This window comes from Castor canadensis, chromosome 3 (assembly GCF_047511655.1).
Source record: "Castor canadensis chromosome 3, mCasCan1.hap1v2, whole genome shotgun sequence".
Lineage (NCBI taxonomy): Eukaryota > Metazoa > Chordata > Mammalia > Rodentia > Castoridae > Castor > Castor canadensis.
The window spans coordinates 30,491,077-30,515,741 of NC_133388.1; the positions used below are offsets into that span (position 1 = coordinate 30,491,077).

At 42.6% G+C, this 24,665-nt stretch overlaps 1 protein-coding gene across 1 annotated transcript; it reads left to right on the forward strand.

The window, feature by feature from the left end:
• Positions 1 to 75: 75 nt before the first annotated feature.
• Positions 76 to 24,659, forward strand: Angel1 (angel homolog 1). Its single transcript, XM_020178807.2, has 10 exons — positions 76 to 218; positions 3,291 to 3,866; positions 4,700 to 4,926; positions 5,358 to 5,427; positions 6,018 to 6,451; positions 8,830 to 8,956; positions 9,377 to 9,487; positions 19,349 to 19,418; positions 19,952 to 20,115; positions 20,854 to 24,659. Exons 1-10 carry the CDS (start codon positions 155 to 157, stop codon positions 21,012 to 21,014), a joined length of 2,004 nt encoding a protein of 667 aa, XP_020034396.1. The 5' UTR covers positions 76 to 154; the 3' UTR covers positions 21,015 to 24,659.
• The last annotated feature ends 6 nt before the right edge of the window (positions 24,660 to 24,665 follow it).

Below are 24,665 nucleotides of genomic sequence, written 5' to 3' on the forward strand. Positions count from 1 at the left end.
TAAAGTTGTTGTTGTTGTTGAAGCCGGGAGGCGGGAACAGCGCGGCTCACGTGGGCCGGCGCGGGGGCGGGGCCTTGGCGGCGCGGGGGCGGGGCCGAGCTGAGGGAGACCCCGCGGCGGCGTTGACAAGGGTCTGCGGCGCGGGCTGCCGGCCATGATCGCGTCGTTCTTGTGTTACCTGCTGCTGCCGGTCGCGCGCCTCTTCCGCGCCATCTCAGGTACCGGCCTCGCGTCCTGACGAGCGGGAGCCCGGGCCTGCCTCTGCGGGGCTCCGCGGGGCCTGGGGGCGGCGGTGCGGAGCGCCAGGCCTCACGACCACGGTCCCCGCGCAGTGCTAAGGTGTGGGAGGCGGGCCTTATCTCCGGGCCCACGGGCCGTCGTGGCCCCACGAGGCTCGGGCTGGCCGGCGACTCTCGTGGGCCGCCCTTCCTCACGCTGTGGTGTGGTGACGTCGGGCCACGGTTAACGTGGCCGGGGGCTGGGGAAGGGGCGGCCCTCCTGGGCCGTGGAGGCGCAGAGGTGCTGGGGTTGGCCGGGTCACTCGCTGGGGGACGCGGGCGTTGGGAGCCCCCGCCCGGATGAGGGCCCGAGTTCTCGGCGGGTAGAGGCGGGGTGGGGGTCGGGGGCTGAAGTCTTTGACGCACCTGTCTTCCTTCCCCTGATAAATCCACACCCACTTTCCCAGGCACCGCCCAGCTTGCTGTCCCCTGGCCACCGTAGCTGAAGCGGATGAAAAAACGGATGCTCAGAAGCTAGAGTCACATTTCAGCCTCGGCTTTGGAGCATTCTCCCCGTGGTGGGGACGGGGATACTTTAGAGAGAGGAGGCAGTTACTCCTTTTTTTTTTTTTTCCTTCTTTCATTCCCTGTTCCTGGTCTTTAAAATCCAGAGGCTTTCATGCGACCCTCAGTTCTTCTGACATCCTCAAAGAATTTCCAGACACTTTTCCTGCAGCTAAGGGTACAGGACTGAGGAGTGTCTTAGAAATAAGGGGTCCAACTGCATTCGGTGCATTTTTTTCTGGTACCTTACCCAATGTGTAGGTGATTGGTAATAGATGTTTCAGATAAAGTATTTAAAATTTGTTTTACAGTGTCTGCTACCAGACTGCAAGCTTCAGGAGAGCAGGGCCGTGTTCATTTTGTTGACTAGTGCTAACATACTTCCTGGAAGTAGTAGGTCCTCAACAAGTTCAGGAATGTCTTGTGTCCACCAGTTTCAGGAATGGAGATCTTATAGAAGTCTTTTTTTTTTTGAGGACTAAGCATGTATTTTTTTTTGGTGGCACTGAGGTTTGAACTCAGGACTTCACGCTTGCTAGGCAGGTGCTCTACCACTTGAGCTCCTCTATCAGCCCTGCCAGCCCTTTTTTTGTGTTTTGTGTTTTTTGAGATAGGGTCTCACAAACTGTTTGCCCAGGCTGGCTTCAAACCTGGATCCTCCTGATCTCTGCCTCCCAAGGATTACAGGGGTGAGCCACCTGTGCCCAGGAGCATATTTCTTTAACTATGTTGCTGTGGTGTGTAGAGCTCATCAGTGTCCACAGTGCCAGAGTGGAATGGCAGCTTTAGTGACATATACTAGTTCAGAGATTTCTGGTCAGTAAGGTTTTAGGGGTCTTAGAGGAGGCTACCTCTCCACCCACACATTAAAGTTCCATTTATTTAAACTGTGTGTTTGGTTTTTTTAATAATTTTTTTGTTTCTGTTGAATTTTTGCTAGTGGAGTGGTAGAGTGCTTCCCTAGCAAGTGCAAGGCCCTGAGTTCAAACTCCAGTACCACATACCCATACATACAGAATCTGAATTTGAGCCAGTAGCCTCATGCATATAAGCCAAAGAACTTCTGGCACCTGGCATGCATGCAGGATATTTCGGTGGGGGGAGCAGATAAGTAGCAAGTCCATAAGACTTAGGCTTAGAGTGGAATTTCTCAGCACCATCATTTTGGACCAGATCATTTGTTGTGAATCTGTCTTGTGCATTGTAGGATATTCAGCAGTACCCCTGTCCTATAGTCACTAGATGCTAGTAGCATTGACACAGTTGTGACAACCAGTGTCTCTGGATGTTACTAAATGTCCCCTATGGGCAAACTTGCCCCCGCCCCAACCCAGTAGTCCACTGGTTTAAAGGAACATCAATTCACATAGACCAAAACCAAGATACTCCAATATTTGGACCATTTTGAAGTTTTTCTTTCCTTTAAAAAGATTTAATCCCAGCACTCAGGAGAATGAGGCAGGAGGATAGAAGGCTCCAGGCCAGCATGGGCTACATAGTGAGACCCTGTCTCAAAAAACCAGAAAGAAAAAAAATTGTCAATAAAATGAATAGTGATTTTGGTCATCATTGTGCACATCACTTGTCCTTTGCCGTAACTAAGTGATTGTGAGTGTGTGTGTGTGTGTATGTGAGAGAGAGAGAGAGAGAGAGATAAACAGAGAGGTGTTTGCCTTCATCAAAGTACTGTGCTCAGGGTTTTGAAGCTCTAATTTCAGAGATTTTCCTGCCTTTTGGCTGTTGTTTGTGGCTGTCATAGCAGAGAGATGACAGCTGTGTCTTTAACTGTCAGTTGTTGGCACGTTCTAATTTACAGCCTCTGATTTTATTTTTTTTTGTGGAATGCAAAAGCAGATTATGAAATTTTGAGTAAACAGCTTTGAGAAGAAGCCCTAGGGTCTTTGCTAATAAGAACATTTTACAGAATTGAGACTGTCTGGGCTTTTTTCTTCTGGAATGCCTTTATAGCTTATGGGATCTGTAGAATTAGAAAACTTGGAGAATTAATTATCTGTCCAAACTTCTCTTGTCCCCATTTTATAGCATCTGACTAGGAGTTTTGTTAGTTATTTCAGTGTAAGACCATAATCTACAGTTCTGTTTCATGGTCATGTTTTTTAGAACCAGAGAGTTGATTTGAATAATGTTAGCTTCCAGATGTAAGGGGTATGGTTATGTGTGTCCGTCTATGTCCTAGATTATATGGGAGAGCCATCCTTTCATTCATGTACTAAACTTTTATCAGGTCCTTGTAAATTCACAAATATTTTTAAAGTACTTGTAACAGTATCTGGCAAATAGTAAGCACTTTGCTGTGGTGATGCTCTTCCAGGCATTAAGGTGGGCAGGCTCAGTGATGTTACAATGGTGAGCATTGTGGATATGATTCTTGCTCATATGGAGCTTGCATTCTAGCTGGGAGGATACATGTTGGCTTGCATTCTAGCTGGGAGGATACATGTTGGGTGATACTGCCTTCTTATAATGGTATTTTGGCTTTCTTCCTAGATGCTTTCTTTACATGTCGAAAAAATGCCCTTCTGGCGAAGAGCTCGTCCCCCCAGGTAGAGGGCAACTTTGCCATGGCCCCTCGGGGCCCTGACCAGGAGGAGTGTGAGGGCCTGCTGCAGCAGTGGCGAGAAGAAGGGTCAAGTCAGGTGCTCTCAACTTTGAGTGAGGGTCCCCTTGCTGATAAGAGACTGGCCCAAAGCAGCCTGGCATTCCTGATGGATAATCCTGGAGAACAGGATGCTGCTTCTGAGGATAAGTGGTCCAGCAGGCAACTGAGTGACCTGCGGGCAGCAGAGAACGTGGACCAGCATTTCCCCGAGGTGCTAGGAGAGGAGCCACTGCCAGAGGTTGAGGGTCCCTTGTGGGCAGCTGTCCCCATGCCAACAGGGCCCCAGTATGCAGACTGTGCTGTCCTTCCAATGGGCGCCCTGTCTGCAGAACAGTGGGAAGAGGACCCTGCAGTGGTAGCCTGGAGCATAGCACCAGAGCCTCTGCCCCAAGAAGAGACTCCCATCTGGCCCTTTGAAGGCTTGGAGCAGTTGCAGCCTCCCCCAATGGAAATACCCTACCATGGTGAGTCTTATGATCAGCAGAGTGAGCCAGGGGGGCAGATTGTCTAGGATAGGATCCTCTGGTGGGAAGCTCTGCTGCTGCATTCTGTTTTTCTGAGATTTGCAGTGTCAGATCTAGAGGGGCCTTAAAGATCATCTTATCTGGCCCTGTGGACTTACAGATGACATAACCACAGTGCAGAGAGGTAGTGCTACAGGTCTAGAGTCACATAGCTAGGTAGTAGGAGAACTGAGACCTGACCCTAGAGCTGACTCCGCACCCTGTCATTTCTCTAGTTGTGACTCAGGCTTTGTGGGAGTAGGGGTGGAGAGGTGTCAGAGCCTCCATTGTGCCTCAAGCAGAATAACTTCAGTTTTATTTGTGTTATATACTGGGAGTCCATTACAGTTTGAAGAAAGTTCTGTGGTTTAGATAGGTTTGAAATCCACTTAGCTATCCTGTGCTATAACCAGGTGTGGAGGTCAGAAAACTCCCAAGGCTGAAATTATTTTAGAAATTAATCTTGAACCCTAGGCGATGATTAAGCATACCTAGATGGGTGATTCTTCAGAGATTCACGGAATTTCCTAGTGAGAGGCTGGCAGACTTTTAAGTATTTTTGAGCATTTACTAGGTGCTAGGTACTGGGGATGAAGTGGTGAATAGGCCAAAATATTCTCTGGCTCTGTGGAGCTTTCTAGTCTGAAGGATGTCTTTAGAATGTTGTTCAGATTGAGGGAGGGGTGACAAGGTGATGGAGAAAGGAACTTTAGGCATAATATTCCTGAGTTGGGTAGCGGTTGTATGGCCTCTTAATAACCTGTACTTGTCATGGAACTCTTCCCCCTTTGCAGAAATCTTGTGGCGAGAATGGGAGGATTTCTCCACCCAGCCAGATGCTCAGGGCCTGGAGGCAGGGGATGGCCCTCAGTTTCAGTTCACTCTGATGTCGTATAACATCCTGGCCCAAGACTTGATGCAGCAGAGCTCAGAGCTGTATCTGCATTGCCATCCCGACATCCTCAATTGGAACTATCGCTTTGCAAACCTCATGCAGGAATTCCAGCACTGGGACCCTGATGTGAGTAAATGGGGGGATATGCCATCTTGCATTGGTTCTGGACCTGGGCTGTTTCCCAGTGCTTTTAGAGAATGAGTTCAACTTTCTCACCCAGATGATTTCAGACCAGCCTACTGTCGGAGCTTGTCTGTGTGGAGTTGGAGTTTTTGGCTGATGCTGAGACAAATCTCCCAAGGTGTGCATTTTCCAGCACCTTTATTCAGGGAGAGAGACTTGAGTGACTCATGGAGCAGGAAAATCTAGTACACCTGTTTGCCCTCCTCAGCTTGAGTCTGGGTCTATTTTTGCTGTTGGTGGCCTTGTGGGAAGTTTCAGTGCAACCCTATCTGAGATCCACAGTAACTTCCCACCTGGCCAGGTGCCTGCTCTTATAGAGTAGATGTCATGTTCCAGGCCTCTGGAGTGATTGGGTTTTTTTGTCAATTTCCCAGATCCTGTGTCTCCAGGAAGTCCAGGAAGACCATTACTGGGAGCAGCTGGAGCCCTCTCTTCGAATGATGGGTACTGCAGCTCCCTGGCTTGTTTGTCAGCCATTTTTCCTCTATCCCTGTCTACTTTCTCCCAAAGACCCTATCTTTCCTTGTGTGTTGGTAAACCCTGTCTCACTTGTGCACTGGCTCTTTCCATGAGTGAGAAAGATTGAGTTCTGCCATTTTTAAAGCAATTCTGACATATTACCATATGATTCTTGAAATAACCAACACTATGAAACTGTTATTATCCCCATTTTACAGATGAGGAAGCTGGGGTTCTGAGAATTTGTGTGACTTGCTTAAAATCACAAAACTACAAAGCTAGTAGGTTGTGGAGCCAGGACTACAAATTGTCTGGCTCTAGCTTCTTTGTTCTTTCTGCTGTGTTATATTGCTTCATGCCCTTCCCTCCCTCCTTCCCCCCTTCCAGCTCCCAGTCTTTTGGTTGCAACTATAAGAGAATCTCTGTAGAAGCAAGGATGTGGCAAGGACAAGGGCTCTTCTTAATGAGCAGCAAGAACAGTGCATTAGGCACCTAACCTTGTGCTGCTGCGTGGGTTGGAAGGGATTCAGGCTTTAAGGACTCTGACATATCTCCTTGTCTGGGTTTCCTTGCAGGCTTTACCTGTTTCTACAAGAGGAGGACAGGGTGTAAGACGGATGGCTGTGCTGTCTGCTATAAGCCCACCAGATTCCGTCTGCTCTGCGCTAGTCCTGTGGAGTACTTCCGGCCTGGCTTGGAGCTCCTTAATCGGGACAATGTGGGCTTAGTGTTGCTTCTGCAGCCACTAGTCCCAGAAGGCCTGGGACAAGTCTCAGTGGCTCCCCTGTGCGTGGCAAATACCCATGTCTTGTACAACCCACGTCGGGGTGATGTCAAGCTGGCCCAGATGGCCATTCTCCTGGCTGAAGTAGACAAGGTGGCTAGGTTGTCAGATGGCAGCCACTGTCCTATCATCTTGTGTGGGGACCTGAATTCTGTCCCTGATTCACCTCTCTACAACTTCATCAGGGATGGAGAGCTCCAGTACAATGGGATGCCAGCCTGGAAGGTGAAATGGGAGAAGCCAATGGGGGGTGGGAACACCATTTAGGGAGAGAGTTTGAATGTTGCCATCAGGGCTGCTTCTGTGGCAGGACCTCAGTTACACCTATTATGGCTCCCTCCTGCCTTTTCTTCTGTGTTGAATAGCTTGTGCCCAGGCCTGGAAGTTAGGAACTCATGAGTTCCTTTGGAATATTGAAGAAAAACTTTCTGTTTTTATCATGGTTTTTTTTTTGGCAGGTGTTCTACCTGCAGCCCTTTCTGCCTTACTTTTTTTTTGGTGGGACTAGAGTTGGAACTCAGGTCTTCACACTTGCAAAGCAGGCACTCTACCACTTGAGCCACACACTCTAGTCCATTTTGCTCTGGTTATTTTTGGAGATGGGGGCCTCATAAACTATTTGCCTGGGCTGGCCTGAACTTGGATCCTCCAGATCTCAGCCTCAAGTAGCTAGGATTACAGGCAAGTGAACCACCTGGCTTCAGTTACTTTTCAAATAAGATCTCACTGTTTATGCCCAGGCTGGTCTGGACTGTAGTCCTTCCATTTACACTTCCCACATCCAGCTTTTTATTGGTTGAGATGATGTCACTTGAGCCTTTTTCCTGGGCTGGCCTTCTAATCCTCCCAATTGCCACCTCCCAAGTAGCTAGGATTATAGGCATGAGCCAATGTGCCCAGCTTTGTGATTTTTAATTAAATGTGGCATGTGAGTATATTTTTTGCAAGAATTCAAACAAAATAAGGCATAAGCCCCCTTTATTACTTAAATTCTGTACCCTCTCCTCTTAGAGTTAAGTAGTAACAAGTCTGGTGCCATTCTTCTAGATTGTTTCTTATGCATTTATGGTGATATCTGTGTTCCTATGATATTGTTATCACAATTTACATTTATTAAACTCTTATCTGTGTTCCAAGTGTTATATTAAGCACTTTACATGTGTTAACTCAGTTTTCACTATTGCTTTCATTGCTTCTATTTTATGAATGAGGAAACTAAGGCACAGAGAAATTAAGTAATTTGCTCTAGGTTATGCAGGTAGTTAGTTGTAGAGCCTGCATTTGTAACCAGCACTCTTGCCTCTAGTACTATGCTGTGATTGCTGTAACTATCAATATGTAATCATGCTTTATAAACATGATATAGTATTTTGTGGCTTATTTTTTCTGCCAGTAGATGATTTGCATTTGGATCTGTCTCTGAATATTGGTAGCATAGATAGCTCATAGTTTTATCAACTTGTGCTGATTTCTCTGTATGTCACTTAATCTCTTCGTTCCTCTGTTTTGTCCCTACCAGTCCAACTTTTTGCTTAACTTTTGGCAAAGCACATTGGAGAAAGGACACAAAATGATTAAATTATTATTGAGCACTTTGTGCTTTTATTTTAATGAGGTTTATGCATTTGCCTCATCTGTACAGTGGGGATATAATGGGACTTACACTAGAGATTTTTTTTTGCAAGGGGATATGGATTAAATAAAACAATGCATGTAAAGTGTTTTATAGTACCCAGTTCAAAGGAAACAAGTGATTGGTAGTAGTTATTACTGTTAAGATTTTCAATTGTACATGGTATTAATATCCTATTTTACAGTAGAGGATATTAATTCAAGATAGTTAATTAACTTGTCCAAAGTCGCATCTGTTAAATGGCCATTCAATTTCAGGTCTGTTTTACTTCAAATGACATATTGAACACCATTGAAGGGCAGACGGGTTGTGTCTGACACTACTGTATCCCCAGCACTTGGCTATTGTATTACACGTAGTTGGCATTCAAATATTTGTTGTTGTTAAATGAAATAAAGGGAATTTGCTACCCATGTTGGAGATACGCAAATGACTGATGTTGCCGAATGTTTCCCTACTACGTTCTGTCCATTCCCAGGTTGCACATGGGCTTTGACCGAGGATGGTGACATAGATACGGTAAAGTGATTCGGTGCATTTCCCATTTGGTTTGATCCTGTGGTTTCCCAGTAATAGAGTCAGGATATTAGACCTTGATCCAGAAGATCCAAAGATCAAGATAAACCTCTTCCCATGGCAAATGAAAGCCCCTGAGAGCTGGTGGTCCCTGTGGGGCATTGTATTTTTCAGAGGTGGAACTTAGACAACACGCTCATAGTCCTGTTCTTAACTCACGTACATCACTGTGTCTCTTCTCCTGTCTCATGAACATTTTAGTGTTTCTAGTTAGAAAGTAATGTTTTAGCTAATTCCTTATTTTTAACTTTCCCCTGAGACTTATGTGGCTTGTTTATCCATGTATATGGTTTGTGATTGTGTGTTTGTATTCGTCCATATGTCCTCAAACATGGACTGTCATTTCCTTTTTCTACCTTGGTTTCCTTATTCCCACTTTACTGTTGTCTTGTAGGTATCTGGACAGGAAGACTTCTCCCATCAACTTTACCAGAGAAAGCTGCAGGCCCCGCTGTGGCCCAGCTCTCTGGGCATCACTGATTGCTGTCGGTATGTTACCTCCTGTCACCCCAAGACAAGAGGTAAGCACTTGTCACATTCTTGGTTGATTGTGTTTTCATGTACATTTACTTATTTTATTTTTATTTGCTTATTTTTTGGGAGCAGTACTGGGGTTTGAACTCAGGGCTTATGAGGCACTCCACCGCTATAGCCTCAATCTCAGCCCTTCATGTATATTGTGGGAGAAAATTTGTTCTTCGCTAACAAGAGAAAGTGTAATTTCAGTTCTCTTAGCAAGTTCGTTCGTTTTCCTCACTGACCCTTATATGACCACTCAGTGAAATGGACAATTTTAAGTCATAGCTATTTGAAAAATCTTGTCTTCAGAGCCAGACTGAAGCAACCAACACAGTTGCTATGCAGGAAGCTTCTTGATACTAAGGAGGTCTCAGTATGTGCTTCTTTTCCTTTCTTTCGTTGTATGTTTTCTTGATTTATAGAGAGACTTAAATATGGCCGAGAATTCCTGTTACGTTTCCGCTTCTGTGACATTGCTTGTCAGCGACCAGTAGGACTGGTTCTCATGGAAGGAGTGACAGACACTAAGCCAGGTAACAGAAACTAAGCCTGTGTTCTTGGTCCTCTTCCTTCCTCACCCCTAACATTTGCCAGTTGTTTGGTTTTCTACTCTTTTCTAAATATAATTCTTAGACTTCAGCTTCTGGTGATAAATTTATAAGAAAGAGGGTGAGTTGAGTTCGGTGGCCATCTGCATGCATGGATGTGTCTAGTACCATAAGAGCACTGAACCAGGAAATGAGAGACCTGTGTTCTCACTAGCTCTGAGACCTTGAGCAAACCACTTAACCTTTCTAGGTTTAAGTGCTAATAATTAACATGTATATAGCATTTCTAGGGGAAAAGATACACATGATAGAGCTTCAAAAATTGTAAGGTGACCGTGGATCTGGTTGCAATAAAAAGTTGCTCCTATGGAGAGCTTCCAGATTGAATGTAGCAGTATATTCTTGACTTCTCCCCTTCTTATCACTGAAACCACTTCAAAGCAACAAGGAAGGTGGGAAAAAAAAGAAATGCAAACTCCATCTTTGACAAAACTTGGAGATCTGAAAGTATCTGAAACTGAACCACAGCATATGGAATGGCTGCAAGAAGTACTGGATGTGCCAGGGGTGCTGGAGGAAGTATGGAGAGACCTGTGTAGCTATGGGGATCTCAGACAGAACCAGCAGATACATTGCCCTAAGGTGAGGAGTATATCTTGAGGCACAAAACCAAAATCCCTTGTTTTTTTGACAAGGATAGAATGTACAGGTTGTGATAGGAAAGTCTCTAGACTCTTGATCCTAAGAGGCAGTGGAGGAAAGACTGGTCAAAGAGTCAAGCCATATTTGCACTAAGCAGTCTATTCAAGTAGTAGAGGGGTAATGAGATACTTACAGAGCTGTGTATTTCTTTGGCTAGAAGTAAAGATTAAAAATCTCATCCTGTGTCTTAAGGAAAATTCCTGTTACTTGGAATGCATGCCCAGTCCTTCCTTGATATAAACTTGATACACATAGTTAGCACAGAAACATCTCAGCTAATCCAAAGCCGGGCTTGCCCTAAAGGAATGGTATGGAATCTTTACTAAAATACTGTAAGAAAAAAAGGAAAAAGTATGGAAAAACAAAAGGCAGATAAAGAATTCTTTTCTTTTAAAAAAAAAAAAAGGGAAGAAACAAGAAAATACTTCAGAGATAAATATTGTTGCCAATGGAGCATAAGGGAAATTATTTCCTCATAAATAAAAAAAGCAAGTTATTACCTTTATAAAAGAAGAGTGCCAAAGTAAAATAAATGCCTTTATAAAGTCAGTTCAGGCACACGAAGACATCAGAAGATAAGACATAAGCTGTGGAGCTCAGAAAAGAAGTAGAGGGTTTGGGATATAGCTCAGTGGTAGAGTGCTTATCTGGCATGTGCAAGGCCCTGGGTTCCATCCTCAGCACCATAGGAAAAGAGAGAAAAAAAAGAAATGGAGTAAAAAATAAAAACATTAATTAGAATGAAGACAAAATTGAAGGATGCACAAGAGTGATAGATACATTCTTGAAAACAAGTCAAGAGACAAAGATCAAGACATCAAAACAAAATGAAAAGAAAGTAAAAGCATAGAAAGGATTAGAGAGAAAATGACAGTAGTGAAAGATAAAGGTGATTCAACATACACAAAGTTGGAGTTCACAAAGAAGAAAACCACTATAACAACTCAAGAGAAATACTTAAAAGATGTTATTCAAGGAAGATTTTCCCAAAGTGAAAAGATCTGAATCTGCAGATTGAGAGGACACATCATGTCTCAGTAAAAATGATGTTAGAGAACCAACATTTAAGGCATTCTAGTGACATTACTAGATACCCCAAACAAAAGAATCCTTTGTGCTACTCATAAGCACAGTGGTAATCAGGTGGGCTTCAGACCTGTTAACCTTGACATTAAGCTGTAGAAGACTGGATAATGGCTTCAAGGGGAAAAAAAGCATACCTCAAGATTTTATGCCCAACTGATAACCTTAAAGAAACTCCTAGAGGAACAAATTAAGGCAACCAAACATTGGGTGTGAAAACTACAGTAAGAGGATTGGTGGTGAGTGATGAATTTTTTTTCATGTTGAAATTTATTTTGAATTTGCATTTTGCACAGCAGCAAACATTTCAATGGCTTTTTAATTGCAAAGCTTGAATATTACTATGATTGTAGCAAGAGCAATAATAATAATGATTGTAACCATGGATTAAACTGCTAGTATGAGCCAGGAACTGAGATTAGTGCTCAGCCAGGGCAGCAGTGGGTCAGTCTTTTAAGATTACAGAATCCTAAAGCTAAACAGTAACAGAATCTCACATAGGTAATTTTATAGAGGTTTTTTTTTTTTTTAAACAATGCTATATTTGAATGAAACATAAAATAGCATTGAAATTTAGTAGCAGTTAAACCAAGGACCTTTAAGCTACAAACTGACCACCACTTTATAAGTAAAAAAGAATTGTTCTCTGGTGGTGGTGGGGAAATGATTAAATAAAAGTGTAAAATAACAGTAGTGTTTTCATAACTGAGAATGAATTTGGGCAAATACATGCATTTACCATATAACTTTGAACGTGCCCTTCCATTCGTTCAGTACCCCTACCTAGGGTTGAACAGACCGCTGAGGAATCTTTTAAATACTCCAAATCTGAAAAGCTGTCACAATTTTTAGGTCATGAGTGGAAAGATTTAAGTGTAGTTAAGTGCAATGCAAGGAGATCAGGATGTGTGAGTTTTTTTTACCCCTGGGGAATTTATTTAGATATGCTGACAAATACTATTTCCAGTTCAATACCAGAGTTTCAGTAAAAAAACCAGCATGGTACTGGATTAAAAACAGATGCATAGACCAATGTAATAGAATAGATGACTGAGAAATAAACCTGTGCAGCTATCACCATCTGATTCTTGACAAAGGTGCCAAAAATGTACTTTAGAGACAAGACAGCCTTCTTAATGGTGTTGAAAAGCTGGACATCTGCATGTAGGAGACTGAACTAGACCTCTCACCCATTCAGATCAGCTCAAAATGGATCAGACCTTCATGCAATCCTTGAAACTCAAACTTTGAAACTGCTAGAGGAAAACACTTGAAGATATAGGTATAGGTAGTGACTTTCTGAATAGAATCCCAGTAGCCCTGCATATAGTAGCAAGAATTGACAAATATGATTGAATCGAATAAAAAAGCTTCTGCACAGCAAAGGAAACGATTAACAGTTAAGAAACAGTCTTCAAGTGGGAAAAATCATTGCCAGTTATTCATCTGATGGAATTAATATCCAGAATATGTAAAGAACTCAAAAAAACACCAAAAGATAAACAAGCCAGTCAACAAATAGGCAAATGCACTGAACAGACACTTTCCAAGTGAGAAAATACAGATAAATAAATACATGAAAAATATTGAACAACTTCAGTCATCAGGGAAATACGGATCAAAATTACATTGAGATTCTATCTCACACCAGTCAAAATGACTGTCATCAAGAAAATGATAAGGCTAGGGGTGGTGGTGCATACCTATAATCCCAGCACTTGAACTGAGTTCAAGGCCAGCCTGGTCAATATAGCAAGATTTTTTGATCAAAAAATCAAAAAAAAAAAAAAAAAAAACCAAAAAAAACAAAAAACAACAAATGCTGGTGAGGATGCAGGGATAAAGGAACCCTATATACTGTTGGTGGGAATATGATTAGTCTAGGCACTGTGAAAATCAGTATGGAGGTTCCTCAAAAAATTAAAAATGGAACCTACTATATGATCCAGCTGTGCCACTCCCAGCTAAATACCCAAAGGAATCAAAGTCAGCATACAAGAGAGATACCTGCATACCCATGTTTATCATGGTATTAATCACAATAGCTAAATTATGGAATCAGCCTAGGTGACCATCAATAGATGAATGGACAAAGAAAATATGGTATGTAGATATGTAATGGAATAATAGCCATGAAAAATGAAATTATAGGAAAATGGATGAAACTATAGGGCATCATGTTAAGTAAAATAAGCCAGACTCAGAAAGACAAGTGTCACTTGAATCTACGAAGAAAAAAAACAAAAGACATGAAAGTAGAAAGGGACTACTAGGGAAGAAGAAGGTGATTAAGAGGAGGGGGAAGAGCAGTAAGAGAGGGGAATGGAAGTTGAAAATAAACAGTTAATGTGCACATATGAAAGTGTTAAAATGAAACCCAATATTTTGTATAATTAATATATACTAAAAAAAAAAGAATTAAGTCAGTGGGTACTACTTGAAAATAATTCCATTGTTGCCAGCCTAACTGTGCCTGTCAAAACATGCCAACTTGATGGTGACACTACTTTAATGGGGATCCTCTGTGTGCAAAGGGAGATGCAGTGCCAGCTAGTAGCAGTCTGATTTCCCCCCAAGCTGACATTGCGTTGTGCAGGAGCTTTCTACATTACCCAGATATCATAATACAAAACCTTGAGAATCTCACTCTTCCTACTGTTCAGTCTCTTTGTGACCGAATAATTCTTAGGTGGGGTATTTAAATTGAGTCCTTCTCTCAATATTCCTAACTATTAGTGATTCTTTCTTTTTTCCAGTATGGTTCTTAAAGACCATGTTTTAGTCCATGTAGGCTACTGTAACAAAATACTGTAAACTGGGTAACTTTCAAACAACAGAAATGTACTTTTTGCAGTTACGGAGGCCAGAAGTCCAAGATGAAGGCAGTGCAGGTGTGTCTGGTGAGGACCCACTTCCTGGTTCATAGATGGCATCTTCTCACTGTGTCCTCACATGGTGGGTGGGATTAGGATTTCAACATACAAATTTGTGGGGCACACAAACATTCACACTGTAGCAGACACTGAAAGGGGTCACTTTCTCTTGAGCACTTGCAGGTTTACATTGCATCTTAGGGCTTCAGATCTTTTAATAAGTAAGAGCAAACCATGTGCCCGATTTGCTGCAGTATAGCAAAAACATTTGTTAGTGAGTGACTTTTAAACTGATCAGAAGGTCACATAAAAAAGGCTAACTGGTCAGCTTTCCAAGCAGGAAAGTTCAGCCCATGTTTGCTGTAACTTTAGATCCTCTTCCCAAGAACTTGCTGAATGGGCCATGGGAAAAGGTTGCAGCTTGTGTAGAGATAGCTGTACCTTGTGAGCTGGAGGGGCAGGTGGAGAGGCCTGTGTAACTGCCAGAACAATGCTGTTTGTACATAGTACAAACATGCATGGGCCAAACCTGGTGTTGAAGGAAGCTGTCTTTAAGATTCTGCTGGGGAAAATTAAAAGGGGGACTGAGGACGTAATTCAGTGGTACAGTGCTTGCCTAGCATGTGTAAGGTCCTGGGTTTGATCCTAAGCAGTGCAATAGTGAAAGAAAAAAAAAAAATACTGGTTACTGTGATTTTCTTATATACTGTAATGATAAAGGATGTAACTCAAAATGAATATATCAGTGTTATGATTGTTGATGCTCCGTTTCACATCAGAAATCATAAAGTGAATCTGTGGGCTATAATAAGGAGTAATAGGCAGAAAAGTGATGGTAGAAGGTTTTAATTCATTTTTCAGTCTACAGTGGGTTAGTAGATAAAAGAGTAGCTAAGAATATAGAAAACCTGAGTAACATGTTGTATGGTAAACTTGATTGATACATATAAAACTCTGAATACCGAAAGCAGAGGGACAGAGATATTGTTTTAAAAAGTAGTATTGGGAAATTCTTTAGAATTGACCATATATTAGATAACAAAGCATATGTAGTAAAGATAGAAATTAAAATTAAAAACACACAAGAAAACACTATCATCTGGATACTTAAACTTTTAGGTTAAAGAGGAAATTTAAAATGAAACTATAGATTATCTGGAAAATAATAATGAAAATACTATGCTTATTGGGATATAGCTAAAACTGTTCAGTAAAAAAAATTCATAGAATTGCCTAGAATAACTCTTAGAAATTCAACATCTATTCTAGTTTTTTTTTTTTTTTAAAGGAACCCTATTAAATTAAGGAAACAATGGGTAATTCCTTACACTGTTGATATATATATGTGAGCTCCAAAAATCAACATCTTAGGGCTGGGGATATACCTCAATGGTAGAGTGCTTGCTCAGCATGCAGTAGGTTCAATCTCCAGTACTGAGAGAAAGAAAAAAAAAAAACAATAAACACAGTGTAGTCCCCTAAATAAGCATCTTGCTTAAAGAAACTAGTAGCATTCTTTTTAAAGTTAGGAAGAAGACAAGGACACCTGTTATTGTTGCTTAATTGTTTGAGATACCAGCCAATAGAATTAGAAATAGAAAATAGAAATATAAGAAAATAGAAGTATAACTAAGACCCTGGGTTCCATCCCCAGCACCTCAAAAAAACAAACAAACAAACAAAAAAACAGTTTAAAAGTAGAAAGGACAACATAAATTATTACTTGATAATGTTACACAGCTGATGATCCAAGAGAACCAACTAAAAACAGCATTAAGATAATTCTGGAAAGCAGCTGGGTACAAAATTAGCATGTAGAAATCAGTAGTATTCATAAATAAAAACTCTGGGCCAGGCATTTTGCTTCACACCTGTAATTCCTGCATCTAGGAAACAGGCAGGAAGATTGAGAGTTTAGACTAGCCTGGCTACATACTCAGACCCTGTCTCAAAAAAAAAAAAATCCGATTTGTCAAAAGATAAAATGAAAACAAGTCCCTATTTATAATAGCAACAAAAAAGAAAATAGAAATAAATTTAATAGGAAAAGTAAGGTATATAAAGGAGCATTTCCTTTCATCTAAATTATTACATTTATTGGCATGAAGTTGCTCATTACATTCCCTTTCACTTTTTATTTATGATGAAATTTACATATTGTAAAAATCCACCCTTTTTTTGGAAGGGGGGTGATAGTAGTGTTTGAACTCAGGGCCTCACACTTGCCAGGCAGGCACTCTACAACTTGAGCCAGGCCTCCAGCTCTTTTTGCTTTCATTGTTTTTTGAATAGGGCCTCGTGTTTATGCTCAAGCAGACCTGGACCTTGATCCTCCTATTAAAGCTAACTGCATAGCTGTGATGACAGGTGCATTCCATCAGGTCTAGTTTTTATTGGTTGAGATGGTTTTTATTTGGGCTTACTGACTTTTTGCCCCAGCTGGCCTTGAACAACTATCCTCCCAATCATCACCTCCCAAGTAGCTAGGATAACAGGTGTGAGCCATTGAACCTGGCTAAAATACATGCATTCAAAGTGTGTAGTTCAGTGGCTCTTCACATATTCACAGCTGTGCAGCCATCGCCACAATCTAATTTTAGAACATTTTCATCACTACCAATGAATCCCCACATCCATTAGTCATCAATTTCCAATTATCCTCCCCATGTCAAAAATCAAATGACCATAGATGTATGAATTTCTAGAGTCTTTTTTTTCTTTCCTGGTCAGTACTGTGGTTTGAACTTAGGGCTGGGCACTTGCTAGGCAGGCACTGTAGCATTTAACCACATCTGGGCTCTCAGTTGTATTGCATTCATGTTTATGTCTTCCTTATGTCATGCCACACTGTCTTGATTACTATAGTTTTTGTATACCTTGGAAATGGGGAAGGGTAACTATCTTTGGCCCCTTACATTTCCATATGAATTTTAGGATTAGCTTATGAATATCTGTAAAACCGGTTTGTATTTCATAGGGGTCTACAAAATCTGTATATAAATTTGGAAAGTATTGCCATTTCAACAAAGTCTTATGACCAGTTAACACAGGATATCTTTCCATTTATTTAGACCTCCTTTAATTTCTTTCCATATTTTATGGTTCTTAGTGTGCAAGTCTTAGACCACTTTTGTTAAATTTATTTTATTTTACTCTTTTTGATGCTATTGTAAATGGAATTATTTTCTTAATTTCATTTTTGGATTCTTTTATTGTTAAGTGTATAGAAATATGCGATTTTATATGTTGATACTGTGTCCTACAATCATGCAGTACTAACTTACTCTAATAATTTTTAGTAGATGTCTTAGGATTTTCTTTGTATAAGATCATGTCATTTGCAGGTAGAAGTACTATTACTTGTATTTCAGTATGGATGCCTTTTATTTCTTCTTCCATAATTATCTACTAGAACTTTTGGCACAGTGTTGACTATAAGTGGTAAGAACAGACATCCCAATCTTAGGAGTAGAGCTTTGTCCTTCACCATTATGTATGATGATAGCTGTGAGTTTTTCAGAGTCCCATCATCATGAGTTTGGGGATTCTCTTCTGTTGGGTGTTTTTTAATCACCAGAATGTGATGCTTTTTTTGTCAAATGTCTTTCCTGTGTCTATTGAGATAGTTATGATTTTGTCCTTAAATATTCTATTAATATGATGTATTACATTAATTGCCCTTACATTCCTGGGATAACTCTTATGGGATCACAGTATATAAGCATTTTTATATTTTGCCAGGTTTGGTTTGCTAGTATTTTACTGTGGTTTTTTTTAATCTATATTCAAAAGGGATATTGGTGTTGTAGTGTCTTTGTGATGTGTTTATGTAGTTTTGGTATGAATGAGTTGGAAAGTATCTGCTTTTATGTTATGAAACTGCTTGTAAAGGATATGCATGATCTCTTTAAATATTTGATGGAATTTACCAGTGAAGCTACTCAATCCTGGACTTTTCTTTGTGCGGAAATTTTAAATTACTAACTCAGTTTTTTTTTTTTTTTTGGGACTAGGGTTGGAGCTCAGGGCTTTGAGCTTGCAAAGCAGGTGATCTATTGCTTGAGCCACAGTTCATTTTGCCCTGGTTATTTTGGATATGGGGGTCTCACAAACAATTTTCCCGGGATAGCCTTGAACCTTGATCCTCTCAGTCTTAGACTCCTAAGTAGCTAGGATTACAAATGTGAGCCACCGGCACCTGGCTCTCATTCAGTCTATTTACTTGCTATAGGCTTAATCAGATTTTCTGTTTATTAATCAGATTTTCTGTTTGTTCTTAAGTCACTTGAGTGGCAAGTGTCTTTTAGGAATTTGTCCATTTTATCTATTATCTAATTTTTTTGTATACAGTTTTATAGTATTTGTTTATAGATTGTTTTTCTTTGTACAGTTAGTATTAATGGCCCCTTATTCATTCCTGATTTTAGTAATTTGACTGTTCTTTTTTTCTTGGTCAGTCTAGCCAAGGGTTTGTCAGTGTTGATCCTTGTTACCCTATTAACGTCAATAGGTTCTATAGTAACATCCCTTCTTTTTTCCTAATGTTAGTAATTTGTATCTTTTTTCTTTATTTTGTGTATATAATGTACATATTTATGTGTAAGTATGTATGTAGATCTATGGATAAAACAGATGGTATGTGACAGAAAACCTCTATAGGAATGTTTGGAAATATTGGTTACCTCTGGAGAGGAGAATTGAGTGGCAAGTGGTGAGCTGAGGGATATTTTTTTCCTACTGTATGGCCTATTCTTTTTCTTCTCTTTTTTTTTTTTGTGTCAGTTTTTTGAGACAGGATCTCACTTGTAGCCCATGCTGCCCTGGAACTTGCTATGTAGCCCAGGTTGGCTTTAAACTCAGGAGCCTCCTGCCTCAGCCTCTTGAGTGCTGGGATTATAGTGTGCACCTCCACACCTGGCTTTGTGTGACCTGATCTTTAAAAATAATTGATAAATAAATTGAAAAATGTGCTGAGCCAAGGAAGACAAAGTCTGTGTTAGAGGTCTGAGGTTCTTGACTTTGGTTCATTGTTTCCCTTCCTCTTCTCACCTTTTCTTTCCTTTCTCCCTTCTAGATCTTTCTGGAGCAGTCTAGTCAGGGATCTGAGAAGGATTTCAGGGTGAAAGGTTCTGACCCTGCTTTACTGTGGGTGGATGATAAAAGCTTTTTTCTCTCTGGTCTTCTACAGAGCGACCTGCTGGTTGGGCCGAATCTGTCCTTGAGGAAGACACATCTGAGCTTGAGCCTGTCTTCCCCAGGTAAATGTCTCTCCAGTTCTCTGCAGCATTCAGTCCAGCCCCAGCCCCTACCTATGTATAAGAGATTCCTATTAGTTATCCTCAGGCTAATTTGGAGGAGCACTTTTGCTAAGCTCATTCTCTCTGCCCTTAATAAGCTTACATAGGAGAAAACATATGCAGAAGCTGGAGGTGACCCACCCATATTCTTGCAAATGGAAAGCCCATGTACTCCTTCCTGGAGTGGGTAGGGAGTATAAAAACTCTCAGTGAGCTTGCTGGCCTATGGACAGGAGTACTTTTGGTATATTTTACCAGGTGAATGGAGAATGGGGATGAGGAATGTCTGGATCTTCACATCAGTGTGTCTGTTTCTAGGCTAATTTTAGCTAAGACTGCTAGCCTCTTATTAACAGTCTTCATATTAAGAATTTGCTGAGATTGAGTTATTTGGATCATCTCTTTAAAAAATATTCATAAAACACACAAAGATAGTGACTTGGAGAAAATGTAATAATTTTTGTTGGCTGACATCTGCCCCTCCATCCCTGTAGAACTGTAGGTACCATCCAGCACTGCCTCCACCTGACCTCAGTATATACCCACTTCCTGCCCCAGCATGGCTGTCCAGAGGTCACCACGATGCCCCTAGGTCTTGGGACAACAGTGGATTACATCTTTTTCTCAGCTGAGTCCTGTGAGAATGATAACAGAACTGGTAAGCCTGGTAGATCCAGGTTCTTAGAAGCTCCCTCTGGGGTCCTCAGGAACAGCTGATGGTAGGTCTGGCCTTTGATGGCCTGACTTGGGCTGCTGGGATCTGACCAGGAAAGGAGTAGATGTCATACCAGCCTGATGTGTTGTCCTCGTTCTCGTGAGCCACCTGCTTGCCTTCTTCCTTTGTCCTTGCAGTGTTAGAGAGAGGTGGGTGGGATAGTCACTCTCCATCCCTATTTTAGAAGTAAAAATAGAGCACCAGGAGGCAACTAGACTTGTTCAGGGGTAGCACTTAGTGAGGGACTTAGTGAGGTCAAACCCTATTTCCTCTCTTCTCACCCATATCAGTAGTCCCATGAGTGGTTTACCATACATACCTATTTTGTATGAAGTATGTTTTTTAGAATGTTTGAATTGATTGCTGATGTTTAAAAATCAGATTTCATGTACTAAGTCTATATTTCTGCTTCCTTTGGGAACTCAGAAGATCTTATAATGCTGGGCCTGGGTCTGTATCCTATTTGCCACAGGCCCCCTGCACCCACCTGTCTTCATTCACTGATGATGTCATGGGGTTCTCTAAGGAAATGAAGCCTCCTAGCCAGAAACTCAGGGGGAAGTGAGGGAATAGTCAAGGGGATGTCATCTACTTAAGGTATGGGTCCCGAGGGCCTTTCCCTGCTTGCCAGGCAGCATGATGGGTGTTACTTTACTCACTGGCTGCTTCTTTGCACCCTAGGTGACAGGCTGGATCGTGATGGAACTCTCAAGCTTCTGGGCCGCCTCTCCCTCCTCTCTGAAGAGATTCTCTGGGCTGCCAATGGCTTGCCCAACCCCTTCTGCTCTTCAGACCATCTCTGCCTGCTAGCCAGCTTCGGCATGGATGTCACCGCCCCATGAAGGCCCCCAGGGAAGAGAGCGTCTCTTCAGGAAGAGCTCACTGGATCAGTGACTATGCAAATGCTCCAAGCTGTAGATCTTCTGTCCCCTTGTTCCCTCCTGCCCATGGTTAGACTTTTCTCCAGGCCTGCCCACATTCTCTGCCTGTGGTCCCTGCCTGGCCCCAACCTCTTCCCAATCCTGTGCCACATGCTCAGTGGCCTTGGGAGAGGTGGAAGGGGATCACCCTTCCTTCCATGTACCCAGTGCTCCCCCTTGATTTTTAATTACCAGGGTTGTGGGAGCTATTGATCTCATTGGTTATTTGCTTTTAGGCCTTTTCTTGATGGCAACTTCTCCCTGCCTTCATGACTTCTGGGCCTCGCCCTCCTGCTAGGCATGCACATGTGAGATGTGTGTGTGTGATGGATGTATCTTCTTTGGGTGAGACTGCCCAACACAGCCATGCCTGCCTCTGACCAGCCCTCTTGCCGCCTCAGGACTGTGAGCTACAGGCAGGTTGAGAGTACGACCCAGTAGCTTTGTGCTGCCAGGCAGCAGCTGGTGTGTGTGTGAACCCTTCTCTCCTTTCATCCTCTGATAATTACCTTCATCCTGCCATCCAGGCATAGATGTCACCTGCGCTCTGGGAATAAATGGGCCCCATGGCCTGGGGCAGCAGATTGGGGGATGTGCTACCTGCCCAGTGGACTCTATCCCACAGCTCCCCACAGACCTGACCTAACTTATGTAGGGCTGGTTCCTTTTCCAGGCTGCTCTGAGGGAAGCAGAGTTTGAAGCCTTGTGTGGGGTTCAGTGAGCTGGGAGAGTGGTGAACCTTAAAATGTTTAAGGATGAGGGGAAAGAGCTTTCAGGAAACTTTGATCTCACTGGACTGCAGAACTGGGCAAGAATGGGAATCCCAATAGGAAAGAGCAGGTAGGTTTCACAGCTGTTTCAGCCAGGACTCAGGCCCTTAGGGGATGCTTTCATTCCTCTGCATACCTAAGAAAGTTTTCTGTTGTTCTTCTCCCACCACTTTTTATTTTTTGTTACCTCCCCTGTTCCATTTTCTCTCTAGAGAAGCCTGCTATTTATATTAGCTAAGGCCAAACCATCAGCAAAAAGCTGGCTATAGGCAAATCTGGTCCAAAAACTTGGGGTGGCAGTGCTTGAGGATTTGCTGTGTTCAGCAAGCCCTTGGTACTCAGTGCCTTTGCTTTTCTTCCCCTAACATGGGACCACTTTGCCCATCCATGTCAGCTGCATGCCTTATTTTCACTGTTGGGGTGTGGTCCACAGTGTCTCTGAGCTGGCACTTCCCCACATCTCCATTAACTCAGTCTTGTTGCCCTTCATCTCCAGAATGAGACTTGGGGACATGGCTAGGAGACTAGAGTTAGGGACAGTGCGCCAGAGGTTAATGTTCTTTATTTGAAAGCCAAAGACCCAGTTTGAATTCTGCTGCTGTGTTCCTAGGTTCTAGGGAATTTAATTTTCTATGTTTGTCTATTTTTAAGCTTTTCCCTGGGTACTGGGCATGTGCCTGTCTGAGCCCCAGGCCTGTCTGTCCATACCCCTACTGTATGGACCCTACTCTCCCTGGGTACCTCTTGAGATGGTCTTAAGACAGTGCCCTCTTGGTTCCTAGGATGAGGGCCCATTACTGTCTCTGCCAAGAAATACGGGTTTAAATGGCTAAAGATGGCAGAGGGTCAGAACTTGACAGGTTATCTTCTCCTTGTTTTTTTGTTCTGTTTTAGAAATGAAATGGGGGTTTAAATGGTCATTTAAACTGCACTCTGAAGAACTGGGACAGTTTTTTTTTTCCCCTAATAAAGGCTTACCTTTCTCCCCCTATTGTTGGTCTTTTTATTAGGACCCTGAAAAGCATGAGGTTTGAGAAAGGGCTGGAGGATGAGACAGAGAAAAAGGCTTGAGGAGCTTTGATCCTGGGGTGTGAGGGTCTCAAGACCTAAATCTAGAACAGAAATTTCTTGCCATTTGCCTCTATAATCTCCCTGTGCTCTGAGGCCTGGGAGTAACAGGGCTTGGGTGAAGCCTCCCATCCTGACTTTCTCATGGTACAGCTGCCTTCTCTGTTCCTGTTGTGTGAAAACAGCTGTAGGTTAGCTGTGTTTCTTGTTCAGTCTACTGCCAGTGTCTCCCCATAGCCTGTATTGCATTTTGGGAGGGTCTGTGCAGAAAGTGGGATAAGATGTGTTTTCCTGTTCAGAGCTCTTACAGCTGCATGAGGCCCGATGTGCGTAGCAGAGTCTGGGGCTGAGCTTCTATTTCTGATGATTTCTTTTGCATTCTGGAGCCAGAGCTGAGTTTGGGCCATCTGTCACTAAAAACACTTCTCTTCCTTGCCAGGCCTAGCTCTGCAGTACTTTTGTCCTTCTCCAGCCTCCCTATGCAGTTAGCTTAGCCAAGACCATGGGAAACCAAGTGTGGCTTTCCACCTTACCAGAGCAGACTCCCAGCCCCCAGGATCGATCTTTGAGTCAGTCATTGGGGATCTGAGTTACATAAAGTCACCTGGTGTTTCTGTTGCACTCCCTGGGTCAGGGAGATCACAATTTAGAAGGAAAAGAGCCAGGGATTAGGATGCCATCCCTCATCTTGGCCAGGCTGGATGTTGACTGTAGGTAATTTATTTACTCCTCTGTGCTTCAGTTTGCATTTCTTTGTGAAGTGGAAATTAAAGTCATACTTCTTATGAGGAATTTTCAGATTTGCTGTTTGTGGAAGAAAGGGATGCTAAGAATTCCAGAGAATTATGGTAGGAGTTGGGGGTGGACAGTTGTCCCCAGCCTGGCTGGATGATTGGGCACATGGATTGGGAACAGCATTGAGGTGTAGCCCTTGACAACCCTTCCCTGGCATGAAGGACCCCTTGGATATTCACCTTGGTTGTACCACATACACAGCACTTTAGTTAAGGGTACTTCATTATCAACAATATTGCATGGCCTGGGGGCAGTACAAGTGTTGTTGAGAGCATCCTTATCAAGAAAACTGAAATCCCAGAGAGATTCTGAGAATCTCCATCCTTCACTTCATGTCTTGCCAGCCTTAGGTGCTCTGAACACAGCCTTTCCAGGAGAAGGGGAAGACAACAGTCTTTCAGGACAGACCTTGTGGGGATAGGGGCCTGGGAGGGACCTCAAGAGGCAGCTTTTAGCTAGACACCAGAGGGGAAGCGATCAGCCAGCCTGCTGCTGTTTTTGTTTACTGTGTTTCCAGTTCCTGGCCTGGTGTAGCTACTCACTGGAGGACTGGTTATTTGATGGTTACATAATGCATGGTGCAACTTTTCTTCTCCCAGGGAAGGTGGGGCTGCCACCTCTAGTTTCCACCAGGGGGAGCTGCCTCTGGCAGCTGGTGTTGCCCAACTCTCCAAACACCCTGGTGTACTCTGCCTTTCCTTTTTTCTCTTCCTGAGCAAGTGTGCAAAACTGAACTCTTGTGGACAAGGTCAGACAAGTGCTTGGTAGAGGGAATATCTGCTAGGCTCTGGATGTGAATTTCACGTGTTTTGAAGAGTTCTGCCTTTCTGTCCCATTCCAAGTCAGTTCCTATAACCCTTAAGGCCAGAGACTTTAGTCAACTGTGGAAAGAATGGAGACTCTACAATTAAATTCTTGGAAGTGTTTTCTATGACTACAT